We start from the raw sequence: 21,131 nt of genomic DNA, 5'->3' as shown, positions 1-21,131 counted from the left end.
TGCAACAAAATAAATGGAAATGCCCCATCAAAAATGATGACTCTGAGGGATTGTCTTGTCGATTCTTCTTCAGGCTTAAATAATCCTGAATGTATTATGGGAGGTGAAATTCAAATTATGAGACAATCTAACAAGCAAGTGTATCTGTCTTCTCCTGATCATGCCCATACTGGATATTTTACACCAAGAGTCAGTTTCTCTATGGGGGAACTGGATAAGATTGATGAATCAGAAGAAGGAAATTTATCTGGGTTCAGTCGAAAAGAGAATTTGGAGAAGAAGAGGGTGAGATTCAAGTTGCCTAAGGAAGCTGACATTATTATCTTTTACTCTGCAAAAGAAACATTTGAAGAGTAACTAGTCCCAAGAATGCATAAGGGGATCCTAATATGACCAACAACATAAAATGTGTAATTCATTTATATATCTTTATAAAATTATTTGTATGTTCTTTCTTCTTCTGTTTTTCATCTGATGTAGTCTTCTACTTACAAAAATAACAAACTAGCACTTATTTTCATTGCCGCACAATTTTGTATGAGAACTCTTGTATCATAAGACTTGACTTAGTTCTACGTTTGTCGACTTACCACAACTTTCTTACTTTATTCTGGTTTGTCCAGAAATTTAGATAATACAGACAAAGTTAGATATCAGAGAAATTTATCAATTTATTTGCATGTATATACAGTCATTGTTACTACATTCATCTTGTGCCTTGTGTTATGGTCCAAGACGATGGAATTAATGCGTGAACAATAAATTCTATGTATTTGAGTTGGTGGTTGCTTGTCTCCCTGACATTTATAGCTCACTTGTGTTCCAGAAAAATCCACTTTTCGAATCGCTTTAAGCTCCAACTAATCTCTTGTACTAGAATATCTTCTTGTAGTTTTCATTCAAAATGATGTAAAATAACTGTCGGCATCCCTTTCATATACTTCTATCAATCAAGCGATTATACTCTCTAATTAACTCAAACGCTGACGCTAATAATTCGTGATGAATAACATTACTTGTTCTGAGTGAAATATTTCATAGGAATGGACAAGTAACATTATTGGGGCTAACCAGTTGATGATTCTTCACAAACTCGATGAATGCAATAGACTCTGTACACCCTTTAAGGTCTGCCTTGCCCCTCAAGAATGGCGGAAAGAACAACCAGAAACTGGTTGTCATCACAAAAGCCAGCGTCAATGGCCCCGACACAATCCTAGGCAGGGTAAATCTGCCCTTCAACAGTTTCTTTATGCCAATTTCCATAGCCAATGACACTCCATGAAGCAGGAAGAAGCACATTACCTCTCCAGTTGGTTTCAATCTTCCAATGTTATAGAAAACCAGTTCATGCATCAACCCAGACACCAAAAATGTAGCCAAAACTGGCGGAAGCGCCGCCCATTTTCTTGCTATTACTTGCCTGGAAATTGACAGAACAGGATCATATACAGTTGGACGCAAAATATTTGATACCATAAGATTCCACCTTCTTCCCCAAAAATCTTGCAGGGATGTAGCCAGATAAGGCTCATCAAATTGCGGCTCGAGCTCAACCCGGATCAGGACTCGAGTCACTGTAGCAACCATGGCTAGTAACATCTCCAGCGCGAAGTAAATATGAAGGCAATAGCAAAACAAAATGATATAAGGATGAATATACTTTTTATAACCATACACACGTATTAGAGTAGCCAAAAGTATTAATTTGGTAACATAATTCATAGGAGATTTCTGGGTTTTCTTTTTCGTTTCTTCAGATGAAACACTTTCAGTTTCTGCAGAAAATTTGATAGGCAAACAGGCTAACGGAATGAAACGGGATATCGGGATCGGAGAATTCGTGTATAAAGGACCTTTACAGAAGGCAAAGAGAATGAGTTTGAAACTTGCAAGCCATGCAATGAAGAAGGAGGCGGTGCCGCCGAGGTGAATGGTGGTGAGATTGAGTGGAAGATAGAAAAAAAGGCAAACCACCGGAAGAATTGCTATGCTCCTTGTGTAGCCTGTTGGGAAGATTTTGTCTATTGTGTGACAGTAAGTTAAAGATGCAAAAACTGTAATCCATACCATAACAAAATTGTTGATTTCGCCTTCCATTTTTCTCTCTTCTTACAGAACAAGTTTTCTGTCTGCAAGTCTGGTTTGTGAATATGAAGAGAAATGTCAGATTTATCGTGTTGACTTCGAACCAGTAATTAACTAAAGCCTCAAGCCATTGCTTGGTAATAATTAATTTTAACAATATATTTTATAGGTCGGAGAATTCGTGTATAAAGGACCTTTACAGAAGGCAAAGAGAATGAGTTTGAAACTTGCAAGCCATGCAATGAAGAAGGAGGTGGTGCCGCCGAGGTGAATGGTGGTGAGATTGAGTGGAAGATAGAAAAAAAGGCAAACCACCGGGAGAATTGCTATGCTCCTTGTGTAGCCTGTTGGGAATATTTTGTCTATTGTGTGACAGTAAGTTAAAGATGCAAAAACTGTAATCCATACCATAAAAAAATTGTTGATTTCGCCTTCCATTTTTCTCTCTTCTTACAGAATAAGTTTTCTGTCTGCAAGTCTGGTTTGTGAATATGAAGAGAAATGTCAGATTTATCGTGTTGACTTCGAACCAGTAATTAACTAAAGCCTCAAGCCATTGTTTGGTAATAATTAATTTTAAAATATATCATCCTCAAATTTTTAACAAATATTTAATCAATTTTTATTAAAATCCGCTAAAATTTTAACTTTCAACTATAGAAAAAGGAGCAAAATATCCTGTCCACTTTGCCGGTTTTTAATTGTAAGAATCAACTGTGGGAAAAGAAAATGTAAATCTTTTAATTTATTCAAAAGCTGAGAAAACACATGACCGCACTTAAGTTGTTGGGGACAAATGTAAAGTGATAGTACAGATCTGGGCCTCTGTTTTTCCCTATTTTCTTTCTATTTTTCCTTTTCATATTATGTTTATTTTTTATTTGCTTAGTTTTGGATCTGGCTAACAGGAAATATTCATCTTTTGAGTAAAAAAAATTTATAATTTTGAAAGAAAAAGTGTACTAAAAGTACTAATAAATAAAAGTGAAAGGTTGCTTATTCAAAAGTCTTAAATGCTGACCTCAGGAAATGAAAATTATTTCCCAAAGCCACCAGCGGAGTTTGGGAATTTTCCACAAAAACTTTGGTGAGATGGTCGCTTGTCCCATAGAAATTTTTCTTCTTTTTGGTGGGTTTTGGATGTATTTCGAGGTAAGTTCTTTGTAGAAGGAAGAAGACGAATTTTCGGAATTATTTTGATCAAAAAGTGTCACTCGAATGGAGAAAAATAAGATTTTAAAGAGGGTCGACTCTTAAATTTGCCTTGATCCAAGGCGTCTTTTTAGAGAGTAGAAACTTAGATCTTAGATATTTTACATTTTCCAACCATTTTTCAGTTGTGTAAATAGCTCTACCACTATTGACAATCTTAGGGCTTTTTGGTCATTTTTATGATGTGATATTTTCTCATCATTATGTGAAAGTTGTGATTAAATCTAATTTCAATTTTTTTGTTAGTGTTTATGCTTTCATGAATTTTGTCATGGAATTCGCGAATATTTGTCATAAAATTCTGTGTACGCATCAGTTTATTGCGAAGAAGTCTGAAAATTATTTCCCAAAGCCACCAGCGGAGTTTGGGAATTTTCCACAAAAACTTTGGTGAGATGGTCGCTTGTCCCATAGAAATATTTCTTCTTTTTGGGGGGTTTTGGATGTATTTCGAGGTAAGTTGTTTGTAGAAGGAAGAAGACAAGTTTTCGGCATTATTTTGATCAAAAAGTGTCATTCGAATGGAGAAAAATAAGATTTTCAAGAGGGCCGACTCTTAAATTTGCCTTGATCCAAGGCATCTTTTTAGAGAGTAGAAACTTAGATATTTTACATTTTGGAACCATTTTTCAGTTGTGTAAATAGCTCTACTACTATTGACAATTTTAGGGGTTTTTGGTCATTTTTATGATGTGGTATTTTCTCATTATTATGTTGAAAGTTGTGATTAAATCTAATTTCAATTTTTTTGTTAATGTTTATGCTTTCATGAATTTTGTCATAGAATTTGCGAAAATTTGTCATAAAATTCTGTGTGCGCGTAAGTTTATTGCGTAGAAGTCCATGTTAAGTTTGTAGAATTCGCACCTACAAAGGGTCTATGTCTGATGTCAAGTTGATGGGCATTAGACGAGGTTTTCAATTGTCTTTTTAGCCTTGTTAATAGTTTTACGCGTTTTACTATTAAGGGGGTGTTTGAGCCAACATTATTTTGGTAATAATACATTTTTGAATAATGTATTGATGAGAATATGTGATTAAAAAATAATGAAAAATTTTTAATCTGCGTGTAATATTATTTTATTGAAGAATGTGTGGTTGAAATGATATTAAATCACTGTTTAAGAATATATTTTTTTGAAATAATGTGGCTCAAAGAGGTCCTAAATGATGATTCGATTACTTCAACTGTATCTCAAAGGTTATAATACAAATAACAATGAGATACATGAACATGTAAATGGACCCTTTTGTCATGGACGTGAAAAGTCTTAATGTATTATAATTATTTCAACATAAACACTAACATAAATTCGGACCCACTTAATAGAAATGTAAAATATTAATTAATGTCTTCAATTTTTGCGGCAGAAAAATTAAATAAGGACAAAATAAAAAAGAGAGTCAGTAACGTTCATCATTAATAGCCCGGGTCAGATACGGGGTTGAGAATCGAATATGTGGGGGCAAATATTTCCATAGAAAATCTTTGCTAGATTTTGAATCTAAGAACTTGTTTGGTTAGAATTGAAATTTGATTTTAATTTAAGACAAGTCAAACAATTAATATTAATTACATTTTTTATAAGTCCCACAACTTTTAAACTACTAATTTTAAAAACTTCTATCACAATTTACTAAAAATCTAATTTTAATCCCTACCAAACACCCTCTAAATGCTATAATTGTCATTCTCGCTTTCGTTTTATCACATTTCTACTGTCTTTTATATTTTCGTCTTTTTTTTATTGCACTCTTATTTTTAACTTCTTATTAATTAATACATATGATCCCGGATGGACAATAATTTCAATCTAATTATTCTTTCGACTAGCCTTGATGTTAGAGTAAAATTTTTATCAAACTTTTTTATTTTTTTTATTTTTCTTATTTTAATATATAAAGGGTAAACAATTAGATCCGTTTGATTGCAAAAATGAAATTTGAATGGAAAGAAAACAAATTTCGGGGAATTGAATTGTCTAGATCTTATTTTAATAGGAATTATCAATTAAATGTGTTTCATTGATGTAATTTTTCATCTGAAAATGTTGAAAATTTGGATCTTTTAAAGTTTGTTTGACTTTATTTTTCATGAAAATTATCAATTAAAATGATAGATTTTTTTATAATTGTGGATAGAATTTATTTTCATCGCTAAAAATAATAAAAATAGAAAGCTGGAAAATTCAATTCCCACCAAAATCATGAGAATTGGTTTTCCACAATCGTAAGGAAAATGGGTCACGGGAGGGCGAAGGAAAGAAAACAAATTTCTAGAAAAATCTAAGCAATCAAACGACAAATAAGATGGAAAATTTTTCCCATTTTCCGCGAAGAACCCACTGAATCAACACAGGCCCTAAATCTAGTGAGGGACCGTTGTGTCTAGTGAGGGACCACCTAATAGAAATTTCCGTGTTGCGATTAAAAGAAATGATGTTAGATCCGGTCTTTAAGAACTGAGATTTAGCTTTTGTTCGATCCATATTCTTTCAAGAAAAATATATTTTTAAAAAATGATTTAACATCATTTTAACCACGCATTTCTCAGTAAAATAATACAAATTCAATTTTTTTTATTTTTTAACCACACATTTTTATCAATATACTATTCAAAAATATATTCTTATGAAAATAATAAAACTTAAACAAGGGTTTAATTTAAAAAGTTGATAGATATTTGAATCAAGGTTAATAATTAATTTTAATCATATATTTTTAAGACTAATAATTTTTATCTATTTTTAATCATATATTTGATCAACTTTTATTATAATTTAATAAAAAATATTTTTTTGCGAAATCAAACTGGCAACTAAGCCCTTGTTTAACAATCATTATTTGGATAAAATAGAATTTCGAATAGTGATTTTTTAGAAAATGTGTAGTTAAAAAATATGAAAAATTTTTAAATTTAATTGTAAAATATTTTATTATGTAAATGCGTAGTTGAAAATAAGTATACTAAAAAGAGTTTTTTTTATTTTTTTTTTAATGATAACGGTGAGTAATCAATGAGCTGTGCTTGCCATACAAACACACAGTGAGGGCCCCCCTCATTTTACAACCAGTTTTTCCCGTAGTCAATGATTGTGAGGCCCCCTCACTGTAAGGTTTTACAGCCAGTTTTCTCCATAATCAATATAAGGCGTAACAAACAAGCCAACATACGTTTAAGCTTAGGTTTCTTAGGTCAATTATGACCAGTTTGAACATTAAGGCCCAAACCCAGTGATCAATACAAATTCAACGTTGGAGATTGTCTCAATAATCTGCAGAATGTGAATTTGGAACTTCCTCTCAAGTGACTTTTTTACTACAATCTCAGCCGTTAAACCCGCACCATGAAAAACCAGGTGCGCGGGTTTCATGCGGCCCAAATAGAATTACCATGTACTTACCTGATTTGTGAATTTTCCTTACCTGATTTGTGAATTTTCCTCGAAGAATGTACTTACCTGATTTGTGAATTTTCCTTACCTGATTTGTGAATTTTCCTCGAAGTCATATTCTACTATTTGGGCCGCATGAAACCCGCGCACCTGGTTTTTCATGGTGCGGGTTTAACGGCTGAGATTGTAGTAAAAAAGTCACTTGAGAGGAAGTTCCAAATTCACATTCTGCGGATTATTGACTTCGAGGAAAATTCACAAGTTAGGTAAGTACATGGTAATTCTATTTTCATGTTTTAAGTTTCAAAATTTAAAATTCAGGTATTAATTAATTAAATATATTTTATTAATTAAATATATTAAGGTTACAATTATACAATTAATAATCACATATGCATATTTACGAATCACAACTTATTTATTGATCACATATTATTAAATTAATTGGTCACGTATTATTTCATAGTCATAAACTTACAGTCAAAATTTTGATAAGTCATAATTTATTTTATTGATCACAAATCAAAAAAAAAATTAGATCACAATTTATTTGTTGGTCACTATTTTTAAATTAGTTGGTCACAAATTATTTTTCAGTTACAAATTATCAAATTTTAGATTAAACTTAAATAATTAGTCACAAATAATCAAATAATTGATCACAAACGTACACCAAATAGTTGGTCACGTATCACCACCATCACGACCAATCGCGACCACCACCAACACAGCCTAATAGCGCCACCATGACCAACATAACCCCATCTACGACCACCACCACACAGATTGTCTGTCACCTAAAATCACAAAACCATCACCACACTGACCCACCATAATAACTGTGAAAAACACTACCACGACAACCATCAGCCACACAAACAACCATAGATATCAAATTCAAGAATAAAAAAGGAAAGGAAATAACAGATTGAACGCCACACCAGATTGGGACAACGATTGGCGTGCAACCACGATTGCACCAAATCATGATAACGCGTCTTGCCGTTGCTTCGAGTGCAATGTCACCTGCCACCAAATCTCGCCATACTTAAGAAGCAGCAACAATGACGATGGCAGCAATCTATGGATGAGGAGATCTATGAACCGACAGTGGCAGGCGCTCTGTGGATAGTCAACATTGGGACGATGTTGAGCAAATATAGTCTGGTTTGTATTGATTGCTAGTGTGGAGGGTGGCGATGATGGTTTTGAGACGATTTTTGGGGTTGTTTTGGGTGATCTCTTCTTCCTATGATTTGTTTAGCCAGATTTTGAGTTGGTCGTTGGTTGTTTGTTGGTGGTGGTGGTGGTGCAAGTGGTGATAACGTGACGGTGGTAGCAGCGATTGTAAATTTGAATAAAGAGATAGATAAAATAGAGGGAAAGGTGGCGAGAGAAAAGGGGGTGAGAGGAATTTGAATAATGTCAGGGTTTGGGGGTGTGGGTTGGAAAAGGGCTGGAGTTAGGTAAATTAATTTAATTTTATATTATTATTTTTAATGTTTATAAATTGAATTATTACCTAATTTTTGATTAAATAAATTCCACGCCTAATTATTTGGATTGAAAAACTTAAATACTTATTTATATGTAATTTCCTTTGACTTCAAGGAACAATACATAACTCTTATATATAAGAATTACATTTCAAAATTATCAAACTTGTCAAATTATTTCAAAATTTAGGTGTTAATTCAAATTAATAATATATATTTAATTGAAATTGATTATCTCCACCGCACCCACCCAACAACCAAATTAAGAATATATCAATCAATGATATCCTACGATCCACCACCCCATGGAACCTACCCCTAGGCAACCCAGAAAATATCCACCTAGCACATCAACAAAAGTGTCTTGTCTGATACTCAATGCTAACTAATTTATTTATGTTTTCGCCCTTTTGGAGCCTCACCACACTACCCCATCCATATGCAAAAATCTCCAATTTTAAGAAACTCTTTAGAAAAGATTGAAGCCTGCAAAAATTCAAAACATTTTCTCTATCGACAAAAGTTTTCTCTTTCTATATATACATTTACAAACATAAATTGAAACACACAATTTAGGTAACTTTGTAGGGAAGATTAAAGCCTCCAGAAATTCAAAATGCTCTCTCTCTCTCTCTTTCTCTCTCTCCATATACATTTAAAAACACAGATAAAAATCCACAATTTTAGGGAACTATTTAGGTAAGATTGAAGCCTCCATAAATTCAAAACGCTTTCTCTCTCGCCCCCCAGGGCACATCCGAGTTGGTGGAACAATCACTTCGCTGGGACGCTAGAAGCAAGCGTGGGGAGTTCGATTCCTGGAGTTAACACTGGGAGCCATATGGAGAGGAAGCCATTGGTGTGAACAAACGCCCAGTGAGGAGAGCTCTCTTTGCGGAAGGAGTCCAAATAAGTTGTGGGAACCTGGGAGCCAACAAGGGCACATCCTGCGATTTACCTCCCTGAGCTGCTGAGGGGCCGGAGGTTCAGGGACAAGGATCTAGTCGGACGCAAGCCCGGACACCTTGTAAAAAAAAAAAAAAAAAAACGCTTTCTCTCTCTCTCTCTCTCTCTAAAAAATGTCTCTCTATTTGCAAGTGATGGTGATTGCTGGGTGGCAACTGTGTTTAAGAAATAGATCTGCGTGGTAGCTATGATGGTGTGTTACAGGTGATGATAGTACATTGGAATTGATCTGTGCGGTAGTGGTGGTGAGGTGGTAGCAACGTTTTGAGTATTGCGTGCTGAATGTGACCAAATTTATCTTCATTGTAACTGTCTGTGACCAAATTAATTGTAACTATGACGATATGTGACCAAGTCACTATTAAGTTGGTTACAATCACAACTGGTTATAATTATCACAAATTTGATCACAATCGATCACAGTTAATACAAATTTGATTACAGATGATCATCACAAATAAATTCGCACACACTGCAGACTAGCACCACAACATATATAGTTACAGTCGATCACAGTTAACACAAAATTGGTTACAACTAATACAATCTTGATCACAGAAGGTCACGACAGAAAAAACCTACACACACTACAGACTAGCACCGCAACACATACAATTACAATCAATCACAATTAACACAAGTTTGGTCACACCTAGTCACAATTAACGCAGATTTGGTCACAAAAGGTCACTACGAATAAATTTACACACACTGCACACCAACATCATAGCTTATCATCACCGTAACCTAAAATAGTAAGCCATACATTTTTTTTTGTGATGATTAGAATAATCTTTATAAATTACAACCCTTTTTTGTAATAAAAAAGATGCCCGTAGAAATCCAAAAACATTCCAGCAAGGAAAGCCCTCTTTCCACTAGCAGAAATTCAGACATTCACAACAACACTTGATAAAGCCAATTTCCTTGGCATTGCTCCGAAAATGCTGTTTGCAGCACGTGAGCACATACTTCCTAATTATTCCCCATTTCACTCTCAGATAACCCAAAAACACAAAAATAATATTAACTACATTTCCCTATTTCTGCTTTCAATCTATCAAACCCAAAAATTACTCAAAGCTCCTATAAATCATTTTTTAAGTAAGATACAAAAAGTCAACATAATTTCATTAAAACAAACCTATCAATAACCAAAAAGGAAAAAAAAACAGTAGCCATTTTAACATATTGACAACATTCAATTAAAAATTAATTTGGTAACATTCAAAAACCTAATTAATTTTTTTAAGGAAAACAGAAAATTTATATATGAATATACAATAACAGGAACACAAAATTTCTCTATTAGTGATATTGCACCTGTATGGCTTTCTCGATGAAACTAGGTAAAAGTCCACTGATTGGATGGAATCGGCCTAGGTTTGGGAGATTTCATTGGAGGTACGGGTGGGCTCATAAGCTCCGGAGCTGAAGCATATGAAGGTGAAGTGTGCCTCTTGCTGTGAGATGGAGCCTTATCCGGAGTCTCGCTCTGGCGCGCAAAAGTCGGATCTAGTAGTGTTGATGTCTCGTGAACTAGAGATGGTAGATACTGGACTAGAGCAGTCGGGAGTGGTAAGATGACTAGCTCAGATGCTAGAGGCGAGCTAACTAGAGCCGACATTGAAACAATCTTCGACAACGGTAGAGAAAGGAAGAGAGACGAGAGAAGGTAGATGAGAGAGAAAATTGGAAAATGAAACGAGTGGGTGAGTTGTTAAAAGGAATATTGTATTTAAAACGGTTTTTATATTAATTTTGTAGTAATTAATTTAATAATTTTTAATTAACACTTGATATGCGAAATTTAAACTTAATCTCCTTATTTAAGAAAACTAGTCCTTAGTTGTAGGTTTGTAGGTAATTTTTCCTTAACTTCATGAATAAGGCCCAACATAATAAACGTGGACATTACAGTAGGGAGTGTGAGGCTCATTTATGGCCCAAAATACTCGTAAACCAGTCGCGTATAGGGACGTACACTGTAGGACTCAACTTAGGACAAAATTTTAACCACATCAATTCAATTCATTCCACCTTATCAAATAAACCATTAACATGCATTGTCGTTTCAGTGCAAGAATAACGGTAAGAAGGATGAACATATGAAGGTCCTACATCTCATACCTGGGGACGTAATATATTTGTTAATAATAAGAAGTTGGGAAAATAGAAAAGCATAAGCTAAAGAAAATGGTTAGCTAAAATCACCTTGGTTCTTCGACTTCCTCCGACCAAACACCCTGTATGATCCTTCACCGGGTTTCTTAATATTGTAAAACAGTAGATAATATTAAGGATCATTTGATTTTGTCTATAATTTTCATATTTACTCTAAAAGAGTATATTTTATTAAGACCCTATTTGGTGTATATCAAAATCAAATTTTTAGCAGACTTGATAAAAATTGATAAAATATGTTGTTGAAAAGGTGTAGATCTCATGAAACGAATAATAAAATTAATTGTTAAGTTTAGCTTGAGATTAATCGAATTTTGGAGGCTAGAATTGTTACTCATGTTAAACCTTATATATGAGGATCATCGTTGTAATGATTTATGTGCTTTAGTTTTGACTCTCTCTATTATACTCTCCCAATCCTTCTTTTTTATTCTCCAGTTTTCTAACACAGAAAAATGACACAGATAGATAGAGAAAGGGAGGAGATTTTGTTAAAATGTATGTCAAGTTCAACTTTATTGAATGATACTCAACAAATTAATAGAACTTAACAACTGAATTTTTCAACCTCATCATCTCAATCTTAGGAAATTTCTTTCTTCCCTTCCTCTCCTATCATCTGCTGCTGTGATCACACCGGACATAAATACTCAAAACTAAAATGAGATACACACATTCTGAGGACAAAGAAACAAAATACTTCTAGTAATAAGTCTCAAGTTATGCAGTAGCCTGCCAATCCTTCTTGATCTCAAATGTATAATTCATCTCCAAGTAGCACCGGTTGTCATCATCAAGAAACTGCACAGACAAGATGGAAAATCTTTATAAGAGTGATGAAATCATGTATCGTCTAGGAGAGAAACTTCAGTGGGGCAGTTGCACCGCTACGGTGCGCTACCTCGACAGGTGGCACCTCGTCTTTGGGCAAGCGCACCACGTGGATGGTGCGCCCGCCCCACTGAAGATTTAGTCATCGTCCAGTCTTGAAAATGCAAAAGAATATGGAGGTCTTTAATCCTTTTGACTAGCAAATTCAGGTTCTAAACTCATTTTCCAAAGAGACTGCTCAACGACCACAGCAGTTCTAACCTGTTATAGCGAGATCGAGCTCTTCTATATAAAGAAATTAACTTTTCTGGAACTAATTATCCAACTACAAATAGTTGCATGCTACTTAAGCTTCTAATATGAAACATTGACAGGCAATTTGTCATAAAGTAATAAAGATAATAAGAGAACATAACAGTGTGTTTCTAGCATTAATCTGTAGCCAAGTTTTGAGTTAAAGCGATGAGAATTCAACGGGTGTAACAAGAGATGATCAATGGTGGAATTCACCTGTGTTTTAGCTGAATATGATCCTCTAGCGAAAATGCCAGATGGTGTCGTCTCCTCCGGCATCTCATGTGTATAAGGTTCTGATTGAGGGCTGAAGGTTCCAATCATTTCTTTTGTGCTGTCAACTAAAACAGCATTTGTGAAAGGGTAAATTTCAATCAAAAACTTCAACAATTCCATCAATGTACAATAAGAAACACAGAATATGAGGAAAGAGAACCTCTGATGCCAGTTTTCCAAACAGTGTTCCTGTACTTGAGGCCTGAAACAATATTGTTGCTGACCTGGAATGTAAATTTAAGGCTGTAACGACTTCCCTCTTTCAAAGTAAACCACGGGCCTTTCGGGTTTCCAGTCTCAGGGATTATAAGAAAAATATCGTTTCTACCCTGGGATTTAATTGCTAAGCTCAAGATTTTGACTTCTGGATCCAGAGTTTCTACAATATGACAGTGATAACAAAAGAAGGTCAATGACCACAACAAAACACATGACCCATTGTGCAATTTGACTTATATTGATAGAGTGTACATTTGGTGTGATTGACCTACCCTCTAGCTCACCGGTGAGATTGATCTTCCGTCCTTCGCATAATAAATAAGACCAAATCCATTCAATTTCTTAAAAAGATTACTAATCCTTAACTTTTCAAGGAATATTTCGAAAGACTATTCAATTTTTTTGTCCTTGATCCATCAGAGCAAGTCAGAAAGATAGAGAAATAGAAACATCTAATGTGATTCATTTAGATTGAGCGTCATGGCATACTCTGAATCCTAGGATGATTTTCATGTAGCATACCAGCTAAAGAAAAGGTTAGATCCTAGGAAAAATGTTGAAGCTCGTTCTTTAGGTTCCATAATTTCAAGTCGATTTTCCTCCTACCAAATGTACATTCTTTCATCCATACAGATGTAACAAAATCCATGGACATTTGATGAATTTTCCTGTGCAAGCTTTAACAGGCAATATATAAAATAAGAAAAAACAAGTTTTAGAAAGAAAAAGAATTACCTCCAACAGAATTCACATCAACACTCCCCAGAAGTTGTTCTTTCCACCTCTTCAAACTTTCATCATCCTAAATTCTCAAAACATTATTATTATACAATGAAATGGAAATTAGGAAACATAAATAAAGGAGAAACACAAACCTTATCCTTCTCAGACAGTTCTTTGAGAGTGCATTGAGGACCCAACTGGATTTTAGACTCAGCATCTTCATCTTCTTCATCCTCAGTTGTGTACAGAGAACCGTCACTCATTTGCCTGCTAACCCTCCCAGAAGTATCAGGCTCAATTTCAGAGTCAGCATGATCTGGACCTGTTGGGTTCCCTTCTTTACCCTCCTCCTTATTTTCGTCCAATCCCATGGCTCCAACAGCCAAAGACATCAACAATCACAATCAAGGTTTTGGTTCAACAATGGAAGATTTCATAAATTGAATCCACCCACCCACTCACCCACAAAGAAGAAAAGAGCAGAGAGATGAAAGCAAACATAAAACGAAAAGAATCTGCTTTTATATAGAATAGTAAAGAAATAAAATTGAAGATAATAAAAAATTATTACAGTAAGTAAAATAAAGAATTCAAGAAAGGATAAACAAGCCTTACAAAGGATAAGGCTTCCAAGAACCAAAGAGAAAAGGACACCAAGAAAAAATAATAATACTACAAGAAAGAGAGAGAAAGCGAGAGAATTTTTGAACTGAAGGAATTGGTCATGTGGTTGTGAATAAATGATTCACCAACAAAGAAATGGTGAGTAGGGGTTGGAGTGGAGTGGCGAGATCGTGAAGGTCATTTTGCTTTTTCATTTTCTTCTTAAGGATAAAAAATAAAAATAAAAAACCCACGATTCAAGGGGACTCCAACACACAGACAGCAAGCCTAAGATTGGATGGACGAGAGGTCCTCTGTAATTTGACATATTCTTATCGGTCAATGATTGAATTGGATTGGATTGGACGAGGGGTACATGCACCCAATTTCAGCTAATTATAACCCCCACTTGTACTTCCCTTTGCTTTGCTTTCATTAAGGATCACGTGGCTATCATAAAGATTTAAAGGACGGGACAGACAGGTGGCTTTACTATGTCTTATAAGTAACGGTTGTCCTAACTTGATGTCAATTCTACATTTTATTGGTCTAAAATATTTGCCTCAAAAGAGGGGGGTTCTTGTTGTTTGATTACTTTATCGAATCAATCTACAGATATTCTCATAATTATCTTCAAAAAGAATAATTAAATATGTAAAAACTCGTAACATAATTTATCGAGCCTTCTAAAAGATAGACGTTGACTGAGAAATAGTAGATTAATTGGCCCCGACGAATTATTTCAATTCTATTCGAACATCAAATAGATTCGACTCGAGCTTTCTAACTGAGACATATGATTGGACTGTTAATAATGAGGCATGATTTGAATATTCTTCATGTTATCAGAGAAAATGGTGAGATGTCACTAACCATCATTTCACAGTGTAGTCACACAAAGCATTTTTCAACTTATTTTTCCTTCTTGTATTATGCCCCTCTTTGATCTTCCATTAAATTAAAATTCATTTTTCTCTCTTTGTATCAACTACACATTTTTCAATAAAATAATATTACACGTAAATTTAAAAAAAAATTCTTTTTTCAATAAAATAATATTACACGTAAATCTAAAAAAAATTCTTTCTTTTTAACCATAGATTCTTCAAAAATTACTATTTCTTTCATTATAATTTGAAAAAATGGAGCCCAAACAAGGGCTATATCATCCAACCCATCTGGTCAAACATGTCGTAGACGTACAAGCCATTGCTCGCACCAAAAGGACATATTATATACAAGGGCGGAGCTAGAAAAAAAATAAATGTGGGTGCAAATTTCATAAAATTTTAATTGTGGGGTCAAAATTTGAAAATTATAAGGACATTTTTGAAAATTTAGACAAAACCTTGAGCAAGATGATATATTTGAAATTTATTGTGGGGCAATGGATCCGCCCTTGATTATATAAACCATGTGCATACAAGAGGTAAATATGAAGGGCAATATTTTGTGCTAAATCATATGAGAACACCAAACGCCCTCAACTAATTGAAGATCTTCCACAAAGTAAGCTCAGCTAGCATTTATAAATATGAAGTCAGGATGCTCACTACACTGTACCAAAATCGATATGCAACAATGTTTCTATGTTTAGATGGTAAAAATTTCACCTAGAACTAAGTCAGTCACTCGCTTCCCCATTTCCCCACAACTCGCTCTTTGGCTGAAACACCGGCAGTCACTTCCTGCTGAGGAATAGTGGGAACATCGGTATGATAACGACCATATACCCTATTCGTTATCTTTGACGTCAGAAAGGTGAACCCTGTCCGCGTTCCCCGCAAAGCAAACAACAAAGGATTGAAAATGACGGCGAGTAATACATCCCCTTTTGCAACTATCAGATACTGTAGATGAACAGATAAATGAAGGAATAAGATTCCAAAAGGGGCAACAAGGAAAAATATCCAAATAAAAGTCACAGAAGAAGAGCTAGCACAAGTACTTACCATGGCCAGGATACCCAAAATTGTAAGACTTGCTTGCTGTGCTTCCTGCCAGAAATGATCACCATTGGATCCACCAAATCGTCCTCCCCATCCAAACCAACCACCTCCTCCTGAATTACCTCCTCCACCTGCTTCTTCTCTATTTTTAATTTCCTTGTCCCACTTCTCAAACTCCACTTTCTTTCCACCTAGGGCACTTTCTAAAGCTTTTCTAGCCTGTTCCTGTGATTAGAAATCTCACGAGGTAAATTAACAAGACAAAAGAAAAGTATGAAAAACATAACAAATCACCATACAAGTCCTCCAGAATTTTTAAATACTTTCAAACCATATGTCTTATTCTTCTATTTGATGTACCCGAATTCCTTCTCTCTAAAAATAATCCTCAGTACAAAATTGCTGATTTTAGCGGTCAAAGCAGGATAGTTTTGCATAGGAACATCTTATACAAGTAGATTAATTTTTAGAAAATATCCGTTCATACAAATTAGCTCCAACATAAAGAAGATTCATTGACAGGTATTGAAAATTTTCTCAGATCTGCTTCTGATGAGGCTTAGCTTGATGCCAAGCTGGAGTTGTGCCTATAGTGAATCCGCCAACATTGAGATAGGAACTTAAAAGTACTCAGTGCCGAGAAATAGAAGATAGCAGTGAATAGATATGTGTCAGCAACAGAATATATATAGATGCATAAAGGAACTCACTTGAGTAAAAGCTGAAACAACAGATGAAAGCTGAAGTTTGATCAACAAAATCTTTTTAGATGTACAAATACAAGAGCTTAAAGCCATACTAAAGACAATTTTAAGGTACTAAAAAATTATAATTTGTGAAAGATGAAAGAGTTAAAAAGTGTGAACATACAAACTAACAGGTTAACTAAAAGTATAAAAACTTGAAAGAGCAATAATCAGATAGTAAACAATATTTAGTCATTAAGTTTCAGATATAATCAGAAGATATCCTCACGGATGGCATTGATGCAATTGTAGAAGTTAGCTTCACACATTTTTCCCAGATTCAAACTTGCAACTTAATGCGATACACCTCTTCATCTTTTCGACTTCTGTTAAGCAACAGCATCTTTGCAACCATATATGGCAATTGAGACCAAGTTTTTCCAACTAAACACAATTCATGAATAAACAACTTTCTAAACATCATGTTTTAGATTCCTGAAGAAGGCCAACTTTCTCTTAGAATTTATCCTCTGATCTCTTATGCAGAAAATAAATTCTAATATAGTAGACACTAGGGCTCAATCTCCTATTGAGGAAGAGTACGCCACGAGTACAAAAAAGGTTATACAAACTATTGTGACATGTATATTGAAACTTGCAAGTACCAGTAAATTAAGAAAGAAAAAATGTGCAATTGACATGCAGGCTACACAAAAGTTTCTATATTTATTTGTAGCAGCTTCATTAACCTTGAATAAAATTTGGGGCATCTGTTGAAGCCAATTCAAATAGGCGAGATTTCCAAATTTTCATTACAAACATTTCCCTGTAAAAATCTCCCAAACCATTCAAAATTCTCATCGTCCAAAATTACATCTCTCTTCCCCCTAACACAATTAGATAATCACCACTAGAAACTTCAATATAAAAAGTGATCAGAAATTAACCATAAAAACCGCGTTTACATATCAGTATTTCCTTCTTCCCACTCAAATTTCGTGTTCACCCCTATTTTCAAGTGATCCAGAAGGACCAGAACGGCAAATAATCGTCGAAAAGAAAAAAGAAAAATATCAAAAATGCAATTTAGCAAAATTAAGTAAAGTGTAGGAGAAGATTTGAGCTAAAGACCTTTTTGCCATTGTCAGAGAATAGACAAGAAAACCTTCCTCTGCACTTGAGACTGTGTTGGAGAGAAGTCCAGCTGCGAGTTGGCTGAGTCGGGCCGGTAAGTTTAAACGGAGTTGAAACGGGTTGGTGGCTTGGGATTTGAGTTGTGGAAGGGATTGGCGGGCGCGGGCGGAGGCTTAGAACCTGCGCCATGGTTCTCTGCACCGGGACTTCTGCTCCTGCTATATATACCTAGGTAAAATGAAGTCAATCCCCAAATCCTCACACCCAACTTTGCTACAACCAATACCAAGTTTCTTTGTTATTCATTTCTACGATGGTTAATTTTGTTGGAGATCACTAAACTATTCTGGCAATTCAATTAAGTCATTGAGCTTCAATTTACACGGATAACTTAATGTCAATTCAATTTAATAATTAGGCCTCGTTTGTCTATGATTGAAGTAAATTTCTTTTTCTTTTTTTTTTAATTTAATTTATTTCAAAAATTCTCTATAAAATATTTTCCATAAATCAAAAATTTTTCCCTACTCTTTAATCATACATTTTCAAAAAATCCATGATTCTAAAACTCATTTTCTATTTTAGCCCTTGTTTGACACACATTATAATGAAAAATTTTGGTAAAATGTATTGTGAAATAGTATTTTTGGTAAAATGTATGGTTAAAAAATAAGAGTTTTTTATATTCACATGTAATATTATTTTAATAAAGAATATGTGATTGAAAAAAAAGAGAGAAAAATATATATTAAAAATTAAAATGGTGTCAAACAAGGGCTTAATAGTAGACGAACAATGGATAAACCACTTCATTGGTAAGACAACTTAACAAAGTTTGCAAAGATTGCAATTAAAATTGATGTACGCATACACAAAAATCTATGTGCACTTAGCTAATTAAGCCCCCGTCTGATTTTGATTTTTCAAATCAGAATAATATTTTTTGATCGTTACTTACCAATTATCATAGTCAGCCATCATTTTTTACTTTTTTCACTCATAGGTGAGGACCCATATTTCAGGCTAACAATCAAAAAATCAATTCTCATAATCAGCACCAAACAGACCCTAAGTCCAAAATAGGAATTAGACTTGATATTATTAGAGACGTGCAGAAAAATATCATATCTGTAATGCAAAAACATGAAAAAGGAGGGGGGAGATGATCTTTTTAATAGTTTGGGGAACGAGTTTTTGCTAAATAAATGACTCACGTTCCTTTAGATTCTTTGAATTTTGTGTGCAAACATTCGTTTGCACTGAGCTTTGGACCAAGGGATTATCATTAATAATTTTTTTGAAAAAGCTTTGGACTTTCAGGAAAAAAGCGAAAGTGGAAATTACGGAAACTACCACATTTAAAGATCTCATTTTCGTAAATCATATGTTATGTTTAATATTTCAAAAATCAGATATTTTTGTTAACTAATTCATATATTTAAAATTTAATTGATTAATATATAATTCCCTCTTTCTTTTCCCTCACTTCTATTTCTCTCTATATTCTCATATCTCTTTCTCTATCGGAAAGGACTCATCGGAGTGAAGCCGTGCAAAGTAGCCTGACAACACCACCGCCATCATAGGTCTCTTCATGGCCAAGTTGCATGATGCCTCGTTTTTTCTCCTCATTTTGTTTTGACGAACACCGCATGTAGACCACCGCCCCTCGTCCTACTCAGACGAACACCTCCTTGTCGTGTGTCGTGCCCAACTTGTTATCTCTTCATGACCAAGTCGCGTATGAGATCTATCGATGCAAGCCATCACTATGTGAAGTAGATTTGTATGATCTGGCCGTGGTTTTTGTTATTGTTGGGGAATGTGATGAGACTGTGGTTGTTGTTGTTGTGCTTAGTGTTGTACAGCAACGGTGGTGATGATGGTGAGATGGTAGTGGAGACGGGACTAGTGAGGTAGTGGTAGATTTGGTGCGCGATGTGGTATATTTTGATTTGTTTGAAGTGGTGATGGTTGTTTTGGCAAAGGCGATTTCAACGACAATATGACTCGTGACGGTGGTGAGGTGGTAGTCTGTTGGTGATGGTCACAAATGATATGATTGTTTGTGACGAAGAAATTGATTAATGTGTGACCAATAAATAATATGTGTCCAATGAAAAAAAAAATTGTGATCAAGAAATAATGTGTGGCATTAAAAATTGTTAATTTGTGATCGATAATAAGTTGCGACTTATAATATTTTGTGATTGTAATTGATAAATAAACTATGACTTATAAATTTTTGATTTGTCATCAATGAACAAATTGTGTTCGAAATTTTTTTGAATTGAGGTCATAAAATAATTTGTGACATAAATTTTTCTTGATTTTTGACAAAAAAAATAATATGTAACTAATTAAATTGTTAAACAAGTTTCTGTTGGAAAATAAGAGATTGAAGAAGAAACAACAACAACAAAATTATAGAAACAAAATGAATAGAAATCACGTAATACGTCAAGAACGAATTTGAGACCTAAACACGAGATCGTTGTCATCAAACTATGTTTACCCCCTCTCGAGATTGAATGAGATGCTTAAGGGTTTTGGCAAACGGTTAGTAGAATTATATCAATCCTTGTAAAGGATTTAACACCAAAGTACAAGTGCAATCCTCCAAAACTTTAAGAACACAAAGGAAGATCTTGAATATGAATGTAAATCAATAGTTTGATTCAATATGGAATGATATATGAATCTCAAGATATTTTCAATTATTCTAATTATGTTTGTATTGATCATTCATCACCTATTTATAGATCTTAATCAATGCATCACGAAATGGTGCCAAAACAAGATGAAAAGTAGCAACTTTTAATCCGAAACGGCTCTTAAGTTTCAAATTGAAAAATCAGCCAATGACTATTTTTTAACACTATGCGTACATATAGTATAAATCGTGCGTACGCATAGTAGAAGCAAAATTTAATTCTGATTTTGCCAAAATACATCTCGCGTACGCACAAAATTAAGCTTGTGCGTACGCATAGGCAAAAAATCAATTTTTTTATTTTTCAATTTCTTTTCATTCTACCAATTTCATAATTGAGCCCAACAATAAGTCAATTATCA

General features: G+C 34.3%; 3 protein-coding genes across 4 annotated transcripts; all 3 read right to left on the bottom strand.

Annotated features, from left to right (window-relative positions):
• Positions 1–1,010: 1,010 nt before the first annotated feature.
• LOC111370682 (acyl-CoA--sterol O-acyltransferase 1-like) lies at positions 1,011–2,579 on the bottom strand. The gene is made up of 2 exons (XM_022992511.1): positions 2,280–2,579; positions 1,011–1,853 (listed from the first exon to the last, which is right to left on the bottom strand). Exons 1-2 carry the CDS (start codon positions 2,524–2,526, stop codon positions 1,036–1,038), a joined length of 1,065 nt encoding a protein of 354 aa, XP_022848279.1. The 5' UTR covers positions 2,527–2,579; the 3' UTR covers positions 1,011–1,035.
• Positions 2,580–11,840: 9,261 nt separating this feature from the next.
• On the bottom strand, positions 11,841–14,518 carry LOC111370681 (rho GDP-dissociation inhibitor 1-like). Of its 2 annotated transcripts, none has more exons than XM_022992509.1 (5): positions 13,837–14,518; positions 13,697–13,763; positions 12,903–13,121; positions 12,683–12,807; positions 11,841–12,164 (listed from the first exon to the last, which is right to left on the bottom strand). In XM_022992509.1, the coding sequence occupies exons 1-5, from the start codon at positions 14,074–14,076 to the stop codon at positions 12,135–12,137; spliced, it is 681 nt and encodes a 226-aa protein (XP_022848277.1). In that variant the 5' UTR covers positions 14,077–14,518; the 3' UTR covers positions 11,841–12,134. The 2 variants fall into 2 exon arrangements, with proteins under 2 accessions (XP_022848277.1, XP_022848276.1); XM_022992508.1 differs by having other exon boundaries at positions 11,841–12,142; positions 13,837–14,512.
• A 1,133-nt stretch (positions 14,519–15,651) lies between these two features.
• On the bottom strand, positions 15,652–18,362 carry LOC111370680. The gene is made up of 3 exons (XM_022992507.1): positions 18,054–18,362; positions 16,240–16,461; positions 15,652–16,137 (listed from the first exon to the last, which is right to left on the bottom strand). The coding sequence occupies exons 1-3, from the start codon at positions 18,243–18,245 to the stop codon at positions 15,916–15,918; spliced, it is 636 nt and encodes a 211-aa protein (XP_022848275.1). The 5' UTR covers positions 18,246–18,362; the 3' UTR covers positions 15,652–15,915.
• Positions 18,363–21,131: the final 2,769 nt, after the last annotated feature.

Source organism: Olea europaea, chromosome 21 (assembly GCF_002742605.1).
Source record: "Olea europaea var. sylvestris chromosome 21, O_europaea_v1, whole genome shotgun sequence".
NCBI lineage: Eukaryota > Viridiplantae > Streptophyta > Magnoliopsida > Lamiales > Oleaceae > Olea > Olea europaea.
This window is presented reverse-complemented; position numbering and strand designations above follow the sequence as displayed.